Consider the following 25,163-nt stretch of genomic DNA (forward strand, 5'->3'; position numbering starts at 1 on the left):
AGGTAGAGCTTAGCTGGTTTTAGTGTACTTCAGGCCTTTGAATGTATCATGGTCCAATGAACTATAGACAATCTAACAATAGACACTACAAACACAAGCAGTTCCTGCAACAACTTTTCCCCCCCATAGGGGATATAAGTTGCAACTCTCTAATGATGCCTTTCAGTTGCAGAAGTCCAGGATAGCCAGGGGTGAGATTCTACAGGTTCGCACCTATTCGCTAGAACCGGTTGTTAACATTCTAAGCAGTTCAGACAACCCGTTGTTAGAAGAAATTACTGGCCTAATCCTGTAAGGAAGGCAGGAAGGAAACATTCTGGTGTTGCTTACAGAAACTGCCTCTCCGTTAACCCTTATTACATTCTTGGCAGGACTAGACTTCCTGTCTCAGGAACTTCTCTGGAGTTTTTTTCCCCTCCTTTGCTGGTACTTTGTTTGTGTGGAGTGACCATTCAAAATTACAATGGCACTGAAAAAAGTGACTTATGACCATTTTTCACACTGTTGCAGCATCCCCACAGTCATGAGAGGCCAGGCGAGGAGATGCATGCCTCGATGTGAGTGATGTTGAGTTGGCCACACCCAGCCAATAACATGACCACCAAGCCACGCCCAGCCAATCACATGACCACCAAGCCACGCCCACCATCTAAGCCACGCCCACAGAACTGGTTGTTAAAAAATTTGAATCCCACCCCTGAGGATAGTCCTTTAGGCTTTTCTGCTACTTCCAATCCTAAGATTCCACAAGACAGTTTGAATTGCATTCTTGTTGTACTTTTTATAAGTGTGACAGGGGACTAACTTTGGTTCCCTTCTCTGATGGGGTAAGGAGGAATGTACCTAGATCCTAAAGTAACTAAATCTATTCAGTATGTATCATGGCATTTGTAACCATCAGGACCCAATGGTGCACAACCTTTGTTTGGAATATGGACCTGCACTTCCATTTCAAAGACTCCTAATTTTGTATTGTTTCATCCTCTTTCCACTTCAGGGAATCTGTTGTTCTTTCCATGATGCCATAGCCCTTTGAGTCCCTTGAGTTGTTTTCTCTAAGGTAGTTTTTTGCTTGTCAGTTTCTTAGACAAGTGTATCTGAACAATTATCTTTGCTCCGTACCATCCTTACCTTTGCTTTCATTAGGAAAAATGCACATTTGCACAAGTGCATCTTTATTCCAAGGGACATTTCCAAGTTGTGCCTCTATCCAGAGTTGGTTTTGCCAATGCTTCTTTGTGTACCTTGAAATAACCTGGAGATTTGTGTGTGTGTTTATAGTATTTGTATGCATTTGTGGATAGATAATAGATATGTAGATATAGGTGTATAGATATTGATATAGATACAGAATATCTTCAGTGCTAGTTCACTATCAAGTTCTAGCAAATCTATTCAGGTGTCTGACCTGAATTTTGCACAGCAGCGACTTCTGTGGCAACTCTTTAAATGAGAAATACAATATATCCTCTTTGCTTATGTTGAACTACTGTTTGGTCCCAAAGACTGACCTTTGGAAATTGTCTAGTCTAGATCTTTCATCCAAGACGGGCTCAGCTTTTGGCAGGACTATCTTCTATCTATCCTATCATGATCCACATGCGTGAACCTCAAATAGCCCAAAGAAGAAGTACTATTTATTTGCCTGTGATTATAGTTCTCCAAATGGTCATTTGTGAATTTATACAACCTAGCCCTCTTCCAACTTGTACTGCAAAGATAATTAGAGGTAACTTGGTGTATGGAAGTAGGTGCAATTGATGGACATGATGAATGCTCGCTTTATTCCGTATTCAGTGTAGTCAATATACTTTATAGAATGGACTTCAAAGCTGTTGTGCAAGACAGACCACATATGTTCAGATTCACAAATAATCAACCTGAAGAACTGCAGCAACATGATTGATAGATATTATCTTGTGAAAGACAGTATTGATTATCCAATTATCATTCAGCTTTTAGGCAGAGATGTATCTTCTAATTCAATTTATATTCACTACCCTTTTTCACATACTATTTTTTTCAATATTTTTAAAATATTAGTTTTTATTATTAATGATTTAATCTTGAACACTGTGCCTTGATCCATCAGCCTCCTGGTTGACAAATGCTTGATCTATGTTCTCATTCTGATTTTATTGTAAAATTCCAGGCCTTTATGGATCAAATATAACATATTTAGTTATGTGTGTTCAGTACCAGCTAGCAAATAGGAAGCAGCAGGTGAAGCGAGGCAGAATCACATCTGATACCTGTACAATTAGCACCCACCCTCCAAGGATGAATGCTTTCTCTTCTCCTCTTCTCCCTATATACCAATGACTGCATCTCAAATGATCCATCTGTTAAAATACTGAAGTTTGCAGATGAGACAACAGTGATTGGTCCCATTTGAGACAACGACGAATCCGCATACAGACAGGAGGTTGTACAACTTGCTTTGAGGTGTAACTGAAACAGTCTGGAACTGAACACACTCAAAACTGTAGAAATGGTGGTAGATTTTAGGAGAAACACTCCTACACTACCACCTCTTACAATACTAGACAACACAATATCAACAGTAGAGACCTTCAAATTTCTAGGTTCTATTATATCACATGACCTAATATGGACACCTAAAATCAAAAACGTTATCAAAAAAGCACAACAAAGGGTGTTCTTTCTGCGCCAACTCAGAAAGCTCAAACTGCCCAAGGAGCTGCTGATACAGTTCTACAGAGGAATTACTGAGTCTATCATCTGCACCTCTATAACTGTCTGGTTTGGTTCTGCAACCCAACAGGACAGACACAGACTTCAGAGGATAATTAGAACTGCAGAAAAAACAATTACTACCAACTTGCCTTCAATCAAGGACCTGTATACTGGATGAGTCAAAAAGAGGGCTGTGAAAATATTTACAGATCCCTCACATCCCGGACATAAACTGTTTCAATTCCTTCCCTCAAAACAACACTAGAGCACTGCACACCAGAACAACTAGACACAAGAACAGTTTTTTCCCCAAACATCATCACTCTGCTAAACAAATAATTCCCTCAACACTGTCCAACTATTTACAAAGTCTGCACTACTATTACAATTAACCTTCTCATCACTCCTTATCACCCATCCCCTCCCACTTGTGACTGTATGACTGTAACTTTGTCGCTTGTATCCTTACGATTTATATTGACTGTTTCCTAGTATGATTTGATTGCTTATTGCGTCCTATGGCTATCATTAAGTGTTGTACTTTATGATTCTTGACTCTTGCCGAATATATCTTTTCTTTTATGTACGCTGAGAGCATTTGCACCAAGACAAATTCCTTGTGTGTCCAATCACACTTGACCAATAAAAGAATTCTAATTCTAATTCTAATGCTGCGATATTATCTATTGCTACAGACAAAAAAAAAAAGGACAGAATTGTTGCCACCCAAAACTGAGGGTGTTTGTTTAGGATAGCTGGAGAGGATAATTAATATAATGGTACCTGAAAACTATCCATTGAGAGGGCCAGGTGAGCGATCTACTGATTTAAAATGTTCGTCCCTTCCCTTTTTTAAGATCAAATGATCACTGACGTGTTGACAGGCACAGCTCAATAGGACAATCTGAAAACCTAGATCAGTGACCACTTACACAATATTCCTCTTCCTAAAACCAGTAAGTGAGGCTTGATTCCTTCTCATTTGTTCTCTAAATTTCAAAATAGAGCTTGGTTAAAAAAAATATATAAACAATTGTAACTGTATTTGATGGGTCATTAAAAACACAATAAGCTTATGCTGTAGGGGAGAAAAAGAAAGCACACAATAATATAATGCTGATTCTTCTGCAGGAGAACTGAGAAACTGCTGACTCTTCAGAAGAAACAAAAGTAGAACTCTGCTATTAAAACCTCAAAGTGGGACATTCATTTTATACCACAGATGATATCCACAGCAGGGCATTAGCTTAATGGGGAGCTTATATTTCTACCTTGATACAACCTAAAATAACATCCCTTTGGGCTTTTGAGTTAACCTTTCTTTATTAGATTAATACATATTTTTCAAAGTAATAGTCCCATGAAAAGAGCCAAGGAAATGCGATCAACATTTATGGAAAGGACACATCCAAATAATAAGTGGCGTCGGCAGCAATAACCACATTTTAATTTTCTAAGTATCAGAAGTCACAATATTTGGTGGTATCTACCAGAAGGAATGTTGTCTTCAAGAAAAGGTTGACTAATGACTTGCTTTTTATTTGTTTGGACAGTTACCTTCTTCATACCTAAAACAGTAGTTAAAAGTAGGATTTCTCCACCTAGAAATTCTACAGAAATGTTAGACTCCAGTCCTGGCTAGGAGTGATAGAAGACATGGACATTGTCAAAGAGTACCAGATTTCAAAAGACTGTATTAAAGAATGCAGATTAAATGGTATTTATTGATACAGGGTACATGATGATCTAGTTTGGGTGTTATCATTTTAATGTTTTTTTTTTCAGGTAACTTTCTCTGCTTTGGGAGAGTTGACACCTGAAGTTAATGATACGTAGGGGAGCAGGAGAAGGAGAGATAGTTTAAAAATGAATTTTAGGCAGAGATTTTTGTGGATGGGCAGAGGGTAAATCCTTTCATGCCCACATATAAATGTACTGTGACCTGGAAAGTAAATATGAAAAGGTGATATGCTTACAATCTGTCTTCCCCAAAGCATATGGCTATAATTGAAGCACGGGTGTATGTAGTTTATACTAAATTCTAACATATAACCTGACGGTTGGAGGTCAACTGAGTCCTTAAATCCCATAAGGAGGCTAATACAGATTATCAGAATTGTAACCCATTATCTCTAGGGTCAGAGAGGTTGAGAAAAGTTGGCCTGCAGTTTCTGGTTACCTGCTGTGTATATACGGCTAAAAAGAAAAGAGACAAATCAAAAGAGGTTAGGCTAGAATATCAATTCACCTCAAAGCTAAGTAGGGATAATCTAACATCAGAGCCACCATCTGATTATGCTGCTTCGAAACTAATCTTCTTGTCTCAAAAATGGGCTGCGGTGCCATGTCTGAAATAATTTGGCAGATCATTTCAGTTTTACAAGGGCCATAGTTTTTTGCAGACGCAAAAATGCATGTCGATATGGGAAGTGACAGTGCTGTTGGATTACAGCCACGGTGTAGTAAGAGTGGAGAAGAACCATGAACTTTTAAAAGTGCCTTTCAGAAGTTTAGGAATGAAGAACTCAATCAGCAATAAGAGCAGCAGCAAAAATATTTCCCCATTTTTCTTTTTGCTGGGCTTGGAGATTTCAAGAAACGTGACTGATCTATAAATAAGTGGGATGCATAAATGAGAAGCTTGATTCTAGTACCAACCCTGGGTAAACAATCTCGATTTTGCTTTTTTTTCCGTCAACAGATAACAAATACGCTCCTGCAGTCACTCTCAATGGTTTCATCTTTATCCTTGGAGGAGCTTACGCACGAGCAACCACCATCTATGATCCAGAAAAAGGCAATATTAAAGCAGGTCCCAACATGAACCACTCCAGGCAGTTTTGCAGGTGAGCCAAACAACCACAGGATGGTTGAATAATTGCTACCGTGTTCCAGTACATTTTTTTTCCTTGCTGCAGGTTGCTCCTTGATCGTTCTTTTAAGGACCAAGCGGTAATCCAGACTATAGCCAGGAAAACTGGAGCTATGCATCCTCACCACCGGTTTTACCTTCAGTAGCTACACATCAAGGTCTATCTGGGTGGGCCCTGTCTTCAGCATTCTCTTGGAGAATTGGGCAGGTTGAGTGGCTAAAATGGGGCATGTCTCAGTTTTGTCCTGATGTCAAATAAAATGTATGCCACTCATTTCATAAAGATTCAGGTAGGATGAATTTTCCCAAAAGCTGCTGAAGAGATGTTTAGTGTTAAAGGCACTAGATTGGGGATATGCAACAGAGAAGTGCTTTGACCATAGGTAAGCTGTCATTGAAAGTTTCATGGCATACCTCTTAACACTCCTGAATTTTGCCCCGAATAACCAGGGGAGAGATCTGTAAGAAGCAAAATGAAAGCCTCATCCTCCTTTTTAATTCAATTGCCTTTCCATATTATATTTATAAAATATTCATACAGGCAAAACCAGCGCAATAAATCCAATGCATCAAGGAATGTCAGAAAGAAACAACTATTAAATTTGGATAAGCAAATCAATAGTGCCTGCACTTTAGAATTCATGGTGTAGTTTGAATGCTTGGGCCCAGGGAAGAAATGACCATTTTAAAAGTATTTGAAGGAGTGGGGGGACTGATTGAAATTTAATTGACATCTCATATATTACAGTGTCATCTTGAATGTTGGAAAGAACATGCCCCAGGCTTTGTCCATGCTTAAATGTGTGGCTTAAAGCTGCAGGTGCAATTTTATTACAAGAGCAGCATTGTATTAAATGTGCAGGGGTTGTAGTGTGGCCCAAGCAGGTTTTTCACTAGTTCCACCTATAAACGCTATATTTAGCTGATTTGAGCCTAAGACATAAACATGTATGTGTACACACCAGTTTAAAGTTCATCACTAATTGATTATTAAAGCAGGTCATAGTCCAAAACTAATGGTGTTAATTTTAGAATCTTGGTGTGGAATTGTAAATGAAAGCTAATGTGTACTGAATCCCAAGTAGTAACTCAATTATTAGAGAGAGAAAATAAACACCTCTGAAGCCAGATGCCAAAACAATATTTAGCCTCCCGTCTCCAATCTGGCATTCTCTATATGTAACTGGTCAAGTGTGCTGCTATAGTGCTGCCTCAGGCTGATCTCTCTCTGCCAATTTTGAATAAAAAGGAACCCAGATTGATTGATTGATTGATTGCTTTCCTATCTTTATTATTTTTATAAATAACTCAAGGCAGCAAATATACCTAATGCTCCTTCCTCTGCCTGTTTTCCCCACAACAGCAACCCTGTGAGGTGGGTTGGGCTGAAAAGTTTGTTTTGCAGTAAATCTGCAGTTCCCAGTTTGGATTGCATACATAATAACAAGTTAATTACTTTAATATTTGTATAGCTCGCAAATCATGAAAACACTGGTGGCAATATCATGGAATAGATAAGCTTGTTAATTAATTATGGCTTGTATAAACCACATTTTTGTTTAATAGCTTGCTCTCTTTCAAACTGTTCCAAGATGCTTCAAAGTTCCTACCCAAATGTCCAAAGAAGGAATGGAAGAGTACAGAAAATTCAGCTGTTGGCTTAAGTCACTCACTCTCAACCCAACCCGTGTCACAGGGTGGTTGTTGGGGGGGGGGAGAAGAAGGGGCATTCAGTATGTTTGCCACCTTGAGTTATTTATAAAAAATAATATAGGCAGGATACTAATAAATAAACAGATGTTGCATTGGAACGAGACCTGGAGATAGATCTAACATTGTCAGGCATCCTTTGCTTTGAATTAAGAAAAAGTTCAACACTGTAGCAAACCTTTAATGCAGAGTGGAGGGGCTGGACAGGGATCTCAAGAGATTAAGCCGTTGGGTCCTCTACTCACTGAAAGCAACACAACAGCACTGGCAACGGGAAAAGATCAGACAAAGGATATATACCTACAGATACCACTTTTTTCTCCCACCCACCTCCCTCCCCAGAAAGCAGAAAGATTAGAGAGGAGGAGATTTCAAGAAAGTAACCTGCAGTTCCCAACCCATTTGCTGGTGCTGTCACATTGCTTTCGATGTGCAGAAGACAATAAGTGGGCATTCCAGAGAATGAGAGAGTGGTTAGGAGACAAACAAAAGCAGGTGTGAAACCAAATAGTCTGGTATCTTTCCAGAAGGAAAGGACATTTGTGGTTATGCAAATCTCCACTTGGTGACTACTTCAATAGCAAAAGTCCAAATTAGGGTTGTTAAATGAGGAGCACCTCACCTGCATAATCATTTTCCATAATGGTTTACTAGTACAGAGGATCCCAGTAGCCTATTCTTATTATTAAAAGGTTTAGCTTTTTACTTTATACCACCCTTTCCTAAGTCTTGTATATACAGACAAACTGATTTCTTTGATTAGAGATTGGTCAATAACTACATTTATTGGTGACTGAAAACCTCTTTTGGACTTTCTGCATAAAAATGAAAAAAAAATGAACTTGTAATTTATGGTTTTGGTGATTAGACAGGATAGATTATAGAAAGAAGAGAGTCACAATGTTACTTTAGAGAGATGTTAAAGTATAATTATAACTGCTATGAAGAAGCTACTTCTGTGTATTTATAAATCCTTTATGTCTTTCTCCTTTTTCCTACTTTCTCTTCTTGCAATTTTTGCTTTTCCTGTTATTTCTCTCTTTTTTGTTGTTTCTCTGTTCTAATTTAGCTTGTATTGGTACTAAATTATTGCTCTTAAATAAAATCCAGTATATACAGGTTATATTTAGATTTTGGCTTTTAAAATGACATATTGTTGTTTCCAGTCTCAACATTGGGACACGAAGAGGGAAAAGTACCATATCCCTTACAGCAGAAACGTATTTTCTGGTTTTTGTACTGTTTCTCCTGTTTTTATTTAAAGAGTGCCCTCTCTTGGTTGTAAAAAGAATGCTGTCCTGAAGCTAACATACATGCAGAAAATATTAACAGTCCAAATCCCAGCCAAAGCCACTGTGTTCCTGCTGTTTCTGTGCTAATTACAGATTTTCATTGTTCCTCTGAGTTAACAAGAGTGAAATTGAATGTAGGAGAACCCCACTGTGTCTGTGCAGTAGTTAATTATATTTTTTCTCTCAAGATCGTAAACCAGAAGCAAACAGTGTGCTACAACTGACATAACTTCCCTTGGTAATTCATTCCATTAATTATGTGAAGGTTTCTTTTTAAACGAGGGATGTTCTTTAGTGATATTAAAATTACTTGGATGTGAATGACTTTAATGCAGTCATGCTTTCACCAAGATCTCTTGACAGACTAGGATTTCTCTAATAATCTGAAGACTTGAGAGTTTATCCAAGATAGGAGATAATTTTACATTTACATCCCCTTGAAAACCCACAAAAGTAGAACAGTTACTTAAGCCATTCTGCTGTTCAGAATAATTCTTGATTTTTTTTGTATCCAAGATGGAGGAGACAAATCCTTCCTAGTGATAAAGTAAAAATTCTACAGAGCAGTGTTCAGGTTTTACTTGCTTTAACAAATACTTTATAAATTAAAATAAATTTTAATTTTAAAATTGAATACTTTGATGCTTCTAAAATACCTATTTTTTTAAAAAAAAATAATGAATTACTGAAAATCGGTGGAACTGAACAGAGGGAAGCTTTATGCTACAGGTGAATCACACACTGAAGTGATTTATACCTGACACAAACTATAAGGCATTGATAGCCAAAAAGATGGCTCATGTTAAATTCCTAAGGATTGTAATGGGGATTGCAGTTGTAATGGAGATGTCTTTTCTTTTTCTTTTCTTTTTCTTTTTTCTTTTTTCTTTTTCTTTTTTTAATCCTTAACTCGCAATTGTCTCTTTTTCTATCTGGATACTCCTTAATTTTTTCTGAACCAGGCTTCACATCAGCTTCATTGTCCAGGCATAATAATATTCCTGGCCCCTATTTTGCCTTTCGATATGCCACTCTGTTGGACTACCAAATCTGGACTGTAAAGATCCAGGACAAAGCTTATCGTTTAGTCCTTTGTCACTTTTTGTGAAGCACTGGACATCATTTCCCTAAGACTGTCTGCCAATAATTGCTCCTTTGAGCTCATACCATGTCATCACCGATAGCCTGAAGCCACCCAGAGGTTTTTTTTAACATTCCTTTCCCAGGTCTGAACATGTAGATCATACAGAGTCCTCAGTAGACAGATAAGAAGGTTTTGAAAGTCTATCCACAACTTGTAATAGTCTACCTAGTCACAAGCTGTAATCTTTTTTGGAATTCCTTTGCCTTTTCTGTTATCCATCTGACATTAGCAAAGTTATCTCAGGTTTGCAGGACTCTCTCTTTGGAGTCCAACTGGCACTGTGTATTGTAGAAGGCCGGAGTGCAAAATCTTGATTGTTATCTTGCTATCACATGAAATAAGTGATATTGTTCAGATTTTTAGTGCCTCCTTTTTGGATAGTGGGATAAAATTGATCTGTTCCAGGCCTATGGCCACGGCTGTGTTTTTTGAACCTACTGACAAACCACATGTATTGCTTTAACTGCCTCATCTGGTACGATTTCAAATAATTCTGCTGTATTTCATCAACTCCCGCTGCTTTCTTTTAAGCAATATTTTTATGGCCCATTTAGCTTCACTTTCCCAGAATGTTGAGTGAACCAGCCTGTAGAAATATCATCAATCTTTTTCCTGTGACTTTTAGGCAAATAAGATTTGTTGTCCACATGAAAAACATTTAGGAAAGCCAAGATTCAGGCTTTACTGAGTGACACCAGAGTAGGGTTGAGTGTTTGCTTATTTTCTTCTTTTTTAAATCATCTTTTGTTCTTAAGCAGCAAAGCATGGTGACCACTTCATTCTTACTTACGCAAGGAGAAGTTTGAGGTACTTTCACAGATTAAAAGAGATGGCTCGTTAAAAGGTCTGAAAAAGATTCTGTAGATGAATGGCACAAAGGAAGCACTGGTATTTCTTGGCTGCTTCTTGCTCAGAAGCTTACAAACCTGAAAGCCGTCTTTATACAATTGTCATCTTGATCCTTTGGAGAACTGACAGAGAAAATACAGGTAGTATTTAAAACCACAAATGGAACCATAACGTCTGTTCCTAAGCAAGATGATTATGAAGGTAATTGTGTCCAATGTTTATGACCTTTTTTTTTTTGCTGTGGTCATTAAGTGAATCATTCAGTTGTTAAGCAAATCTGGCTTCCTCCCATTAACTTTGCTTGTTGGAAGCTGGCTAGGAAAGTCGCAAATGTTGATCAGGTGGAGGGACTGGAGACCGCAACTATCATGAATACATGCCAGTTGTGTGGGCTGTTGCAACAGTTGTAAGTAGAGAGGACCTGTTGAAAGTGACTTTTTTCAGCCCCTTTGTAACTTTGAGCACTAAGTAAATGATTGGTTGTAAGTTGAGGAACTACCTGTGAACAGAAAGAAAAATGCATTGTGATTTCAAGTATGTATGTATAGTGTATAGTGGAAGGAAAGCACACTGCATACTCTAATATTTCTACTTTTTAAGTTGGATTTAATTTATTCCATGCTTTTCTTCCTCCTTTAATAGTGTATGATCAAATAATTCTTTTCAATTGTTTCTGCTTTTTTCTGTGCCTCCCAGCAAGCAGGAAATGTACACTCCCCCTCGCTTTGTGCTTCTGAGTAAGGATTTGCCCATCTTTTCCATGCACCAAAAGTACTGTTTTATAAATAACAATAATAATGTCCATAGGTGAGACCTATGTTCCTTTGTCTCTCTTTGGCCCTAAAGAGATAATCAGAGAAAGGAGAGGCTTGGTATTCCCGATCAATATAAAACCAAAGCAACTTAAGATTGATTTTCAGCATATGGTGTTATTTTCTACTATTTTAATCCTTCTTTTCCAAAATGCTCAAATCACTCAAGAGCTAACACCACTCAAAATTACACACTGACATATCCAAATGGAGGTGGAGTGGGAATGTAAAAGCGCTATAATATGAATTTAGTGTTTTAAAAAAACTGACAGAGTTCCACCCACTTGAATTTCAATTTAATTAGGGTTTCCATTGTTTTTAATGATCAGTTTAACATGCTAGATCATGAGATTCTGTGCCGTAATATAAGCATTTGGCCACTGCTGCCTAACAGTGGGACTATGTTTGGCCAAGATAGTAAAATAATATTAGGCAAACAAGATCAAAGCTACAAACACCAATCGTTAGATGGTTGCTAAGAGTTAGGACCTTCTGTATCGAGTGGTTATCCACGATTCTGATACCGAGACACAGTATGCCTGATGGCATGGACCAATGTTTCTCCGCTTTACCAACTCTTAAGGTGTGTACATTTCAACTCCCAAAATTCCCCAGCCAATGTGTTGGCTGGGGAATTCTGGGAATTGAAGTCTGCATAAACTTAAAGTTATCAAGGTTTAAAAACACTGGTATGGACAGACTCTATTAAAGGCCATTGTTATCTGCCATGCTGAGGTGAAATCTAGGGATGTGACCCAGCCAAAATCAGTGAGCCTGCACGTCAAACAATTTCTGCTATTCACCCACTGAAGTCCTTAGACTCTCCTCATCCCACCAGGCAAGAAGTTGAATAACAATTGTTATGTGCTGGCTTGTCACTCTTACACGTTATAAGATTCTGCCTTTTGTTTTGGGTAGAGTAAAGCCACTGCTGTAACAAATAAAAAAGCCAGCAAAAACTGTTGTGTGGCCACGCCATAGCCTGCCAATAGTCAGAGTGACTATGATGATGATATCCATTCAATTGTGTCCAACTCTTGTCAATTCTATAGTCCAGGTTTCTCCACATCTTCTGAACTTGTACTACTTCGACCGAGGCCAAGTCAGGCTTCTCCAAACAGCCTTGGTGGTGCCTCCTCAGAATCTTGCAAGATGCCAAGAGGGCTTGCAGTCCTATCAGTAGAATCTCCCCATTTGGCTTAGTCTTCCTTGTGAAGAGCTTGGTTGGATTTGGTGGATGGCTTGGTCAGGTGATGAATGGACTATAGGAGGGTAAGGAAGGAACAGAGGAGCATGCATAGTGGCATAAGGATTTAGTATGGGCGCAACAGAGTAAGAGAAAGAAGAGCTTCAGTTACTGAACAGATTGGAGCATCTGGAAGAAGGGAAAGCAGCATCAAAGCTCGTGAGAAATGTCAGGAACCAGACAGGCTGTAGCTGAGTGACAGAACACTTGCCTTATCCAAGTGGATCATTGGCTTGCATCCCCAGGTTTTGCTGAATCACAGGTTTTTCCTTGCTGGTCCATCAGAAGGATGGAAGTTAAACATTGATTTTTGTGTCCCACTGAACAGAGTGATCAAGACGAATACTGAATTGTGTCCAAAGCAAACAAGCATTATTGGTTTGCTGGATAGAATTTTTCCATTTATTACACTAAATATTTTGCTGAAAGTATAAAACATGACGAGGCAGGTACCACATGGCTGTAGAACTGCATATGCACCAGGTCATTTATCCTTTCACTGTATCTTAGAGAGAAATCCTGACCCCAGATCCTGTCTTCTGTACTCTGACCATTTGAACAAGGTGCATTGTCAAAAACGGATGGAAATGAAATGGATTCAGTTCTTTTGAGATACAATGCATGAGATCACAGTGCAATTCCTAATGAGCATCGAAGCATTTTGGAAAACAAAACTTCCTAAATCTTTTTCCAAAATGAAATTAAATACTGACATTCTCCCATGAGCTGTTCAGAGCATCCAGAAGTGGGGAGGTGCTTCAGTCTCTTCTGGAAAGGCTGGGCTTAAAACTCCGGGACACTCCTCCTCCTCCACGGGACACCTCCCCAGCGTCCCCCAGTTTTAGCTCAGCCTTCATGGTAAGAAGTTGTGCACTCCCTGACTGGAACGGTTTCTGATTCAGCTACTCAAAATTCAGGTTTGCTCTTGGGTTAATACAGCTTGTAAATTTTTCCCCAATTAATTTGGCGATTTCAAGGCTTGTGGCTCTATTAGGTTATCCCCCCGATCAGTTTGAGAGTAGTTCTCTGTGGCTGGCAGCGCCTGCCACTCCGCAGGCAGCCTGAGACGGCCGCTTCAGGCAATTAGCCTATCTATTCCCCCGATTGTCTTATCTCTGCGATCTTGGTGGAGCGCTTGCAGCCGCGGCTCTCTCCTCCGTGCCGTTTTGACTGACAGGATCATTTATCTGACTATTTAGAGAGTCAGCAGCAGCGGCTCGTTAAACTGCTCAGGCAATTAACATAGGAGATTCTGCCTTCCCGCCATTTTCAATGGCTGGCTTCAAGTTCGCGCCTAAATACCACAGGCGCCATTCCCCGCTGGTTTCCCTTCTTGGGGACCGGGGCAAGTACCTTCCCACTCCACTTCCCTGGGATTTTTTCTCTTTTATCTTGCTGGCATTGGATAAGCAGGCTAGTCCTTAAACAGGAATTTCTTTGCAATTCCTTTTGGATCATTACATTGGAGTGAAGCCGCAAGTGCCATTTCAAACAGCGGGACATTTTTTTGACAGGAAAGGATCCATCCAGGTCCTGTATAGCTGGTTTCCCTTGTTGGGGACCAGGGATCCAGAATATTTCTTGCTTGGAGTGCTTGGGGGTTTCCCTTGTTGGGGACCCTTAGATACTGTTTACCATATACTCAGTTTTACATATAGATATGTGCATATATGTGTGTGTGTATAGATATAGATATATATAGACTTACACTCCTGGAGAAGCGTTCTACTTTCAACCACAGGGGTAGGCATCACCCCTAAATAATAATAATAATAATAATAATAATAATAATAATAATAATAATAATAATAATAATAATAATAATTTTTTAAAAAAAAAAATAAAGTTAGACGCACGAGAATCAGTCCTCCACAATGGAAGGTGACAACGTCTTCCGCTCCAAGACAAATAAGTCCCGAGATAAGTCAGTGGGCCCCAAAAAGGCCTCTAAGGCAGCGGATAAGGATGCCCATAGACGGCACCAAGCCTTGGAAAGGCAGTTGCAGAAACGGGCCAGGGAGGTGGACAAGATGGCTATGACACAACAATCAGATCAGGACCCAAGTCCATTGCTGGGGCCCTTGGACTTATCTACCCAGCCCAGACAGACTATCTCTGGACAGCCTCCCATAGACATATCTCCTCCAATGAGCACTGCCCGACGAATCCCAGAGGCAACCTTTACCCCTACGGCCGCCGGTTTAACACAGGAGGAGGGATTACCTGAGACTATTCCCATCGAAATGAGGCAATGGTTGGACATGGCCATAAAAAAGGGCATTGCGGCTGGAGTTCAGCAATCCATCCGGACCAGATACCTTTCGGCTACTTCGGAAGCGGGATCCCTATCTGCTCGATCCTTTGCACATTTGGGACACCATCAAACTCAGTTATTCCCCAATACTCCTGACTTACCAGTCCAGGGTCTTTGGGAGGAGGTGGAATTAGATGACCAGGATGTTCCCATGGAGGTGGGGTCGATCCATCAGATGGACTTGGGGTTGTCAGAGGCTGACCCACTAGAACGAGGAATGTTGGATGACGAAGGCCAACCTACCTTTTCTGGCCTTTTTCGTCTACACTTCTTTAAATCTTTACTGTTCAAAGCAAAGAACACTGCTAAACTAGGCACATTAAGCCCTCATCCATTATCATCAGGGTCTCAGGACGAATCCAAGGATGTAATATTCTCACAACCGGCTAATGAGGCAGAAACTATTCCTGTCCCTCGTATGTTTGCTGATTTAGTACAAAATCAATGGGCATCAGCAGCATCATACCCAGCCCCAACAGGGTACGATAAACGATATTATAATTTGGCACCAGAGTTTTCAAATTTTCTCCAAACGCCAGAGGTGGATGAGCCCATTGTGGCACTGGCCTCTTCTTCAACCTTTCCCAACGAGGCCGAGGAAGCCCTGAGACCGGAGGAAAAGAGAGCAGAGTTGACACTCCGTAGGGCGCATGTTTCTGACGCCTGGGCCATTAGGGCAGCTACAGCTGCGTCTTTTTTCACACAGTCCTCCCTACGATGGCTCTTCCACTTTAGAGATATATTGCCGGTGTCAAATGCCAGAGTCCACCAGGACATTGCTAAGATTATTGCAGTGGCAGAATTCTCCGCCGACGCCACATTTAATGCAGTCAAATTCTCGTCTAGAGCCATAGCATCTCACGTATCAGCACGGAGACTGCTATGGCTCAGACATTGGCAGGCGGATACCAAGAATAAATGCAAGCTGGCATCAGCCCCAATATCGGGGGATAAATTATTTGGCAGTGTCTTAGAGCCCCTGCTTATTGAGAATAGGAACAAGAAAAAAGTGCTTCCCCCTCTTTTTCGAAGGTCTGAAAACAACGCCCCAGTCGTTTCAAAGGGGTTCCTTTCGGCCCTACTATCAAGGCCCATACGTTCCCAGATCGCAGAGAACACCAGGCTACAGGCCCAGTTTTAGACAGGATAGGTCGGAATCTTCCGATAGAGGTCAGTGGGGAGACCAAAATAGAAGAAATCCCAGAGGTACCGGAGGCCGATTTTTTCGTCGCCCCAAGTGAGTCCTTGACAGCAGCTCCCATTGGAGGGCGGCTAAAATTGTTTGCTAATCAATGGGATAGTTCCACCGCTGATGCGTGGGTCAGGGACACTGTTAGGTTTGGTTTGGTGCTAGAGTTTCAATCCTCCCCTCCGAACTTTTTCATTAGGAGCCTTAGGTCCACGGACCCCATTAAGAGAGTGTTGATGCAGGAGGCTATCAATCATCTTCTGCATATTCGGGCCATTAGAGAGGTCCCATCTGAACAACGGGGTCAAGGCTGTTACTCTCTATTGTTTGTGGTCCCAAAGAATTCGGGGGGCTAGAGGGCAATTCTGGACCTCAAACATCTGAACAGATCATTGGTTTATCGAAAATTCAAAATGACTACAATGGACCCACAATGGCTCAGCCTAGCCGTATGGAGGTTGAGCGGAGCCGTTTAAGGACCCATCATATTTCAGAGGATGCCATTGCCACCATACAAGCATCCAGATGGTCCTCAACAAATCGTATATACGAGGCCACGTGATCCGCTTTCTGTCGCTGGTGCCAGGGGTCTAAGATCGACCCAACCGCCCCATCAATAGGACAATTATTGGCCTTTTTACAGGAGGGGTTTACCAAGGGCCTATCTCCAAATACTTTACGCAGACAGGTGGCGGCCTTAGCCTCGGTGATATCCTGGGGTGACCTTCATTCCATAGCGCACCATCCACATGTCCGCAGCTTTCTTAAGGGTGCTGCAAACTTACGACCCCCTGTAATTCACCGCTATCCTACTTGGGAGCTCAACAAGGTGTTAACCTCACTTACAACTGGCCCATTCAAGCCTTTAAGAACCACTAGTCTCAAATTCCTGACATATAAGGTGGTCTTCTTAATTGGGATCACATCAGCAAGGGGGATTTCCGAATTGGCAGCATTGTCGATGAGAAAGGACCTGTGCATGTTTCATGCGGACAGAGTGATTCTCAGATTGGATCCATCGTTCATCCCGAAAGTAAATTCAATCTTCCACAGAGCACAGGAGTTGGTGCTTCCAAATTTTTGTCCGAAACCATCTCATAGACTGGAGCATCAATGGCATCGACTTGACGTTCGAAGGGTGTTAAGCATCTATCTCGACCGCACGGCGGTATTTCGAAAATCTGGGGCTCTATTCCTGTCCTTCAACCCATCCACTTTAGGACACAAGGTGTCGTTGACGACCATTGAGATAGTTGAGAGCCACCATAGCTAAAAGTTACGAATGCCAGTCCATCTCAGTTCCTAAGGGCATTACAGCCCACTCAACAAGGAGTGCGGCAACATCAGCAGCATGGGCCACATGGGCTTCCATAGACGAAATTTGCAGAGCGGCAACTTGGGCTTCACCATCGCCCTTTGTCAGAAATTATAAAATTGATGTCTACGCCTCAGCGGAAGCTTCATTTGGCAGAAGAGTCCTGCAGAGGGTCCACAGAATTTAGGAGTGGATTTTGATCCAGACGGAGTCCCTCCCTAAGGATAGGCCAAGCTTTGGTATGTCCCACTTCTGGATGCTCTGAACAGCTCATGGGAGAAAGGGCGTTGGTACTTACCTGATACGCCCGTTCTCTGTGAGCTGTGAAGAGCATCCAGCCCCACCCATTTCTTTCCGTCTGGTGGGGTTCCGTTCCGGTCAGGGATCTAGATTAGGTGATGAGCTCTGCACTTTGGCACTCAGTCTTCGCAAAACTGGGGGACGCTGGGGAGGTGTCCTGTGGAGGAGGAGGAGCGTCCCGGAGTTTTAAGCCCAGCCTTTCCAGAAGAGACTGAAGCACCTCCCACTTCTGGATGCTCTTCACAGCTCACAGAGAACGGGCGTATCAGGTAAGTACCAACGCCCTTTCCCTCTGTTCCTGATGCTGTCCTGCACCTATTTCTTATCCCCACCTGCTCTAACCTTGCTCCCCCTTCAGATGCCTTATCAGCCACAGGAGTCAGAGGTTGATGTACCCTGGCACCCATGCCTGGCCTGTAGGAAGGAAATGGGATGTGCCATTGTGGATGAGAAGGGTTGGCTCAGCCTAAATTTGCCAGTCACTTGATGGGAAATTGTTGCTTTCGCCTCTTATTGGCAAGTATATTAGCACAGAACCTCCCCTTTAGCACATCTGTTCACTACCACTAAATGCAGTTAGATTGTATAGGCTGAGTAATAGCTTGTAGAGGGTTTTCCCAATAGAGTTCATGTGTAAAAGATGGCTAGGCTTGATACACTGGTGTCTTCACAGCAATGCTGTTTCAGGATCTTCATTTGGGATTTTTTACTGAGTATTAATCTTCAATTTTAAAAAAGCAGTGGTATTTCTGTTCCCAAAATGAAAAGGGAGAGACAACTAAAGAATTAGAAATAGCTTCTTCCTATAGATTTCGCTAAGATGATATTTTTTATTGGCTTTTTTTTTAAGAAACAAGAAAACATTCTTTCCTAAATACCATAAAAGGGATTTTTAAAAAAAAAGAAAAAAAGACTGGAGCAGTTCCATCTAAATTAAGTGTGGCTCTGTTCCCATTTTTCAGTCAGTAAAATTGGCAGCAGGAATTAGAAAGAATGTGACGCATGTAAACATGCTAATTTAGTCATTTAAATGTTCTTTATAACCTCAAGGACTACTAGAGAGGATATTTCTTCATTTCACTGCTATTTCTGGACAGGGATTAATGTTAGAAGCCAGTCAAACCGAGATTGTGAAATGCCTCTCCGTGACAAGCCCTGGATTAAAAGAATGGAGGGTAAACGTATTTAGATCACAAAAACTCTCAGCAACAGCTCTGGAAGAAATTGATATTGATGATTCAGCATCAGGCAAAATACCTCCAGATGTTAATGAAGTTAATTTATTGTTAATAAATTAATAATAAAAAAAATAAAGATGTTAATAACTTCTGCCATCAGAAATGCTCACTTAATCACATCTGGCCTGAAAACAATCGCTTTCAGGGATCGATTATGGAAGAGCTGGAGAGGATGCCCTAAAACTGAGTGTCCAAGCACAGCTGTCATCTAGTAATTTATTACCTGCTTAATGAAATTCTCATATTTTGCTTCCTCTGTCCCTGCCATTTGAGTTATCCATTGTTCAGGCCAGGTGCTGAAATTTCCTCATTGGGAAACCAGATCTATAGGTTGGACTGAGATTCAAACAGCACCAGCAGCGAGCAAGCTTTCATATCGCTTGAGAGTCAAAAGAAATGTGATTTTCAAGTATGAAAGCGCCAAATATGCCAAACATTTCTCTAATAAAAAGGGCATGGTAACACAATTCTTAGCTTAAGTGTAAATACTTTTAACTGAGAAATTCCTTTGATACCCTTCTCATCATACATTCAGAATGATTATTCAGCGTTGTTGTAAAGCAGGGGTGTCAAACTCACGTCGTCACAGTGTAACCTATTGGGACTTTTTTCCCCTTCGCTAAACCAGGCAGGGGTGGGCCCAGCATGTGACGCATCCGGCCCACAGGCCTCAAGTTTGACACCCCTGTTGTAAAGGATGTTAAAATGGTTCCTAAAACAGTAAATTAAAAAAAAAGAAAAGAAAATCCATGCAAAGAAGCACCCTTTTTTCATGCACATTATAATCACCACGCACAACATACTCTTTTGGGGAGGAGGAACAAAATGGCATTTTCTATTTACATTGCCGGTGGCATAAGGACCAAGCTCTGTCCTCAAGAACTGACTCTTAAATAATAACATTCCTAAACCAAGATGTTTTCAGTTCTGCCTTCTGGTTTTGAATGCTGCTTTCATGCGTGCAAAATGCAAGAACGCCCGAATCCTATCGCAGCACCTGAACCCATAGGATGGAAGAGGGGAGGTCTCAGACTTCCTTTTCTAGAAACCACGCAACACAGAACATTTGCAGGCCGCTGCTTTGAGTTACTAATAGAGGTGGGATAAAAATCAAATCAATAAAAAATAATTCCCCACCCCACCCCGGTTGAGAATGTGGTTGTTCCCCCTTAATGATAAAAGTGAAGGGGGAAGGAACCATGTCAGGTCAATTCTTCCTTTTGAGTCCCACTCCACCCCCACCCCCAAATCGGGACCGAAATGCTGCTGCTCTTTTGTTGACAGCTGTATGTCAGTAGAAGGAGGAGAAGGCATATCGAATTATCCTCAGTTCCTCTGCTCGCTGCATCTCCCTGTTGGTTGACCCCTCTGAGCATCCTGGGGACCTATGGAGAGTTAGGAGAGTAGCTCAACTTTCTGCCACGTGAACAACCCCCCCGTTAGATTCCCATTGCATTCTATGCAGCCTCTGGATGCAGAGGGAAGCAGAGCAAAGCAACATAAGCTGCCCTTCATTCCTCCATACTGTCTTTATGACTGTCTTTACATAGAACTGTAGAAAGCTCTCCCGAATTTTCTCTTTCCAAAATTGTGAGCACATACGCTCACATTTTCGGCAAACCGGTTGTTAAGGTATGTGGAGCCCACCTCTGCTGCTACAGGGTCATCAGGGCCAATTCCTGACCCCTTCATTGACATTTGTGGTAGCCTTTCCACCCACGGGGAAATTCTGAAAATTAATTAAGGTGGGCAAAGGCTGGATGTGCTGGTTCTTATAGTCATTGGTTTGTGGCAGTTATGACTCTAATGCGGAAGCAGGATCAAACAGCAGGATCAGTGGTGGGATTCAAATTTTTTTACTACCGGTTCTGTGGGCATAGCTTGGTGGGCGTGGCAGGGGAAGGATAGTGTAAAATCTCCAGTCAGAGGTGGGATTTGCCAGTTCTCCGAATTACTCAAAATTTCCGCTACTGGTTCTCCAGAACTGGTCACAACCTGCTGAATACCACCTCTGGTGCAAGTGCTTAGCAGTTACTGTTACTAACTGTATTCCTCTCCCCTCTCTCTCTCTCTCTCTCTGCCCAGCGCTGTGGTTCTTGATGGGAAAATTTACGCCACTGGTGGAATTGTCAGCAGCGAAGGCCCTGCCCTAGGAAATATGGAAGCTTACGACCCCGCCACCAACACGTGGACGCTGCTTCCCAATATGCCATGCCCGGTGTTCCGGCACGGCTGCGTAGTCATTAAAAAGTACATTCAAAGCGGTTGACGCCATTAGAAACTTGGCTTTCGCCTGCTGAAAGCAAGCGAAATGAACGATCCTGCAGAGAGAGATCGGGAGATACACCAAAAGAACATCTGGTCAAAAGTTATGACTAATCTCTACGCTGAATGTAGAAAATCACCCTCATTTTTTGATGAACCATGAGCAGAGACTGCACACGGTGGACAAGAGCAGGATTTAACACACGTGGGCCACTAGGTGTCACTGTGGTGTTCGCTACAGACATGGGCTTTTGTCTACCCAGGTGCAATAGCGTTGTTGTTTCAAAGAGGGGAATGAAATGAACAGTGTGCGTTCTACTCACAGAGCAAATTCAGTTGTTGAAGTTACGGTTTGGCTTTGCTGCTACGTATTAAGCATTGGGTGGGGGGGGAGGGGCTACATGAAATGAAGGGCAAAGTGTCCTTATCACTTTGATGGCTACCTTTTTGTTTTTAAACCAACGTACGCTTTTCAAACAGTGATCAAGAGTAAACGTCCCTCGCCGAACACCAACGGAGGTCAGTCTTCCATCAAAGCCAATGTTTATTACGGCTCTTGAGAGCAAAGCTAACAAAGCATAGAGGTGTGCCTGTCCGTCTCCTAGCATTCCACGTCCTTTGAATGAAAAGGTTTTCTGAAACTGTACCCCAATGTGAAAGGTCTGGTCACGGGAGGGGCCTGCTTCTGCCCTACGGCTGGTTTTTGGTTTTTTTTTCCTACCGTATGAACAAAAATTACAGCTACCTATCTGTAAAACAAGAGGCATCTAGGAGCTTTTTATTAAACTTGTATTTTCTCTGTTCAGAGGTTAAATCGAAGAGTTCTCCATTGGGTTTCCTATTTTGAGCCAGTGATTTGAGGCTGGGTGAGTGGGGGTGGGTGGGGTTGTGTTGTGATTGTCACAGAGTGCTTAATCCACTAGCCGGAACATATAGGTCACTGTCTATATTTTTGTCAAATGAATCTTTAAAAAAAAAAAAGTCCTATTTTTTCAAATTCTCTTCTGCCCCTTCCCTTTGCCAAATGTACGTTAAGAGTCTTAGGAAAAGTTTTCTCTGCTCGAGAGGCTTCGGCAGCTGCATCGGAAAGAAGCAACGGGTTTGGCAGCTTCTTGCAAGGGTTTAACAATAATAATGGAGGGAGCAGCCTGTTAAATCCTCCCTTTAGCAAGACGGTGTGGGGAAAACGGTTCCTCTGTAGAGTTGTAAGTATATACACAGCAGGGCTATATTTTTCTATGTATATTAAAATATTGTACATTCAGAGAAGCGTGATGTGAACAATTCTTTATAAAGTTGTAAATGGAGCAGGTCGGATGGCTGGCAGCTGGGACAACAGGGTTGCAATGGTAACCACAAACATATTATGATTAATCCTGTGCAAGGGAGATTATGGTTGATTTTTTTTGCAGCAGCAGCTGGGGAGGGAACAACAGTCACTCTTTGTTTGCTGAACTTCATCACGGACATTATTAAGATCTTTTTTTTTTCCCCAAGTGAAGTACACAATGCCAGATACTGTAGGGTGAAAAGGGAAACCTCAAGATCGTTTGCTTTTTCCATAGCAGACATCAATTTTGTCCATAAGGGGATGTGATCTTTTAAGTCACTACAAACTGAATGGAACGGGGGAAGAGAGGGCCACTGGCCATGAGCAGCCTATTTTTTCAACTTTTCAGATGTTCCCGTGGTGACACTCCATCCTTCTTCCTTCCTTTTCTTTTTTTTTAACATTCCTCTGTTCCAGGTAATTGATCACCATGATAGGGACATTACAATGGCATCAAAACACTATTAGGGTGATAAATGGTTTCCAGCAGCCTTCTTAGAGCAGGGGTTAACATGGGCTGTCACCTTTGTACCTGAGCACATCCACCTGGGAGCAAATTCCACCGATCTCAGTCTGCCTCTTCCAAGTGGGCTTTGGATCATAGCCTTACTCTGATTCGTAGGAAGTCAGAGGACTGCAGCCAATGCCTTCACGATTTTGATACCAAACACGTTTTCTTTTTAAATTGGGACACTTTGGATAACTATATTAGAGATGGCTGGCCAATCACACTGAAATTATTTTGGTAAATATCAATTTTTAGAAAGCAGATACTACTATTAAATTTGTACCTTGCCATATCTCAAAACAATTGCTCTTATAGGCGGCAAAGTGACATTTGTCCCATGGCATAGAGGATAGCATTCAAACTTATTATGCAGTTGTTACTAATTATTTAAAGGAACTAAGTCACGCAAAGCTTTTATTTTCTTTTTGTCAACCATGATGAAAGCGTAAATTTGAAAAATTGGCACAAAAATTCCTCACTGCCTGGGGCAGGCTGAGTTTTATGATATTGGTGTCTTTCTACCTCCAAAGGAGGTGCTAACGTGTAAGCCTTGCTAAGCATTTAACATCTCCAAATTTACCTTATTTTCTTCCTCTCACTGGAGCAAAACTGGCTATTTCCGTGCATACTAAAAACAGGGTTGTCTGTAATTATATTGTATATATGTTTACTGTTCAATTCTTGTTAAAATAAATCTATTTCTAGATCTAGATTGAGCATTAAGTGGATTTTTTTGAAGTAAGTGGCATTATGTTTTAAGTCAAGTTAGCTTCTAGATGCAGAAGCCAAATGTTTGTATTTTGGGAAGATTAATCCAAATAATTAATATTTCATTAAATATTTAAGGTATGTTTAACCATCCTTTCATGTCAACATATCATACTGTATTGTGCGATCAGTTTGAAACCACTTGTGTTTTTTAATAAAATACTTTAATCTCAGAGAAGGCCCACACAAAGGAGAGAGCACCAAGAGTGAACCAAGAGCATTAGTAAGAAATAAAACACATTCAATTGGCCTGAGCTCATTTTTAATCAGTTTACTATATCCCAGCAATTGATTCTCACAAAAACAACTCTGATTTATCCATTTTAACAGATGTCTGCACAACACTACATGTTTTGAGATCTCAATCAGCAATCAATGAAACGTTTTTGTTTCTCCACAGTAGCTCAATCTGGACAAAGGAAATCAGTTTGGTTACAACTCTGTTCTTGAACAATCCACAAAGTGCTTTCATGATTATACGTCAGAGGTGGGGAACTATGGCTCTTTTATGACTTGTGGACTTCCACTCCCAGAAAAATCACCTAATTGATTTCCCTATCCTTTGCCTGTACTCGGATGTTGCCCTTTGATCAAGGCTGGTGCTGCCTTGTGGTACTGGGGTACAGTCATTGGGGCGTGGTTGCAGCGTGGGCGGAATATTCAGACCGTGGCAGATATGGAATTTGGCACTTTGAAATATGATGTCGTTGTCATCGGTGGGGGCTCAAGTTGAACCAACAGACTATTCTCCCTGCTTAATATGGACATTCATAAATATATAGCATACATTTTATATCAAATATATATTTCATGAAAACACTTTGGTGTCCATATTACTAGTTATTACTAGCTGTGTTCATTTGATAAACTGAGTCACAATGATGCCTTTATTCAAATCATATAACACACTGAATCTTAATTGCACAGGGTGGGTTAATGCAACAATCAAGACTTGTGTTTATTAGCTGGTTTGTGGGAGAGCATCTAATAATGTTCATTGTAGCGAGACCTCCCAATAAAAATGCTGCCCACCCAATACCAAATTAGAAAATCTGGATGACCAGTAATAGCCTAAACAGCTTTTTAAAAACTAACTGAATGCAAAAATAAGAATAGCAAAATTATAAAAGGGAGAAAAAATAGGAGAAACAAAAACATAAGATGCATATTTACAGATATACATATTTCAATAAATCGATGCCATAATTCATAGCAGACATCCATAGTTGATCTATAATAATTATATGAATGGTTTGGAGCCATATATTTGTCTTTCTAGTGCTGAACAGTCAGCACTTTCCAAATGGCCAGCAG

At 41.0% G+C, this 25,163-nt stretch overlaps 1 protein-coding gene across 7 annotated transcripts in view; it reads left to right on the forward strand.

The window, feature by feature from the left end:
* The window catches only part of KLHL29 (kelch like family member 29), a 445,820-nt gene extending 422,029 nt beyond the window's left edge, over positions 1-23,791 (forward strand). For all 7 annotated transcript variants that reach the window (XM_087947359.1, XM_026675543.2, XM_026675541.2 and 4 more), the window contains 2 exons: positions 5,399-5,543; positions 21,064-23,791. In XM_087947359.1, coding sequence (XP_087803485.1) covers positions 5,399-5,543; positions 21,064-21,247 — 329 coding nt within the window. In that variant the 3' untranslated portion in view covers positions 21,248-23,791. The remainder of the gene's footprint in view (positions 1-5,398; positions 5,544-21,063) is intronic.
* The last annotated feature ends 1,372 nt before the right edge of the window (positions 23,792-25,163 follow it).

Source organism: Notechis scutatus, chromosome 1 (genome assembly GCF_049901735.1).
Source record: "Notechis scutatus isolate UNSWTSFEM ecotype Mainland chromosome 1, rNotScu1.2, whole genome shotgun sequence".
NCBI lineage: Eukaryota > Metazoa > Chordata > Lepidosauria > Squamata > Elapidae > Notechis > Notechis scutatus.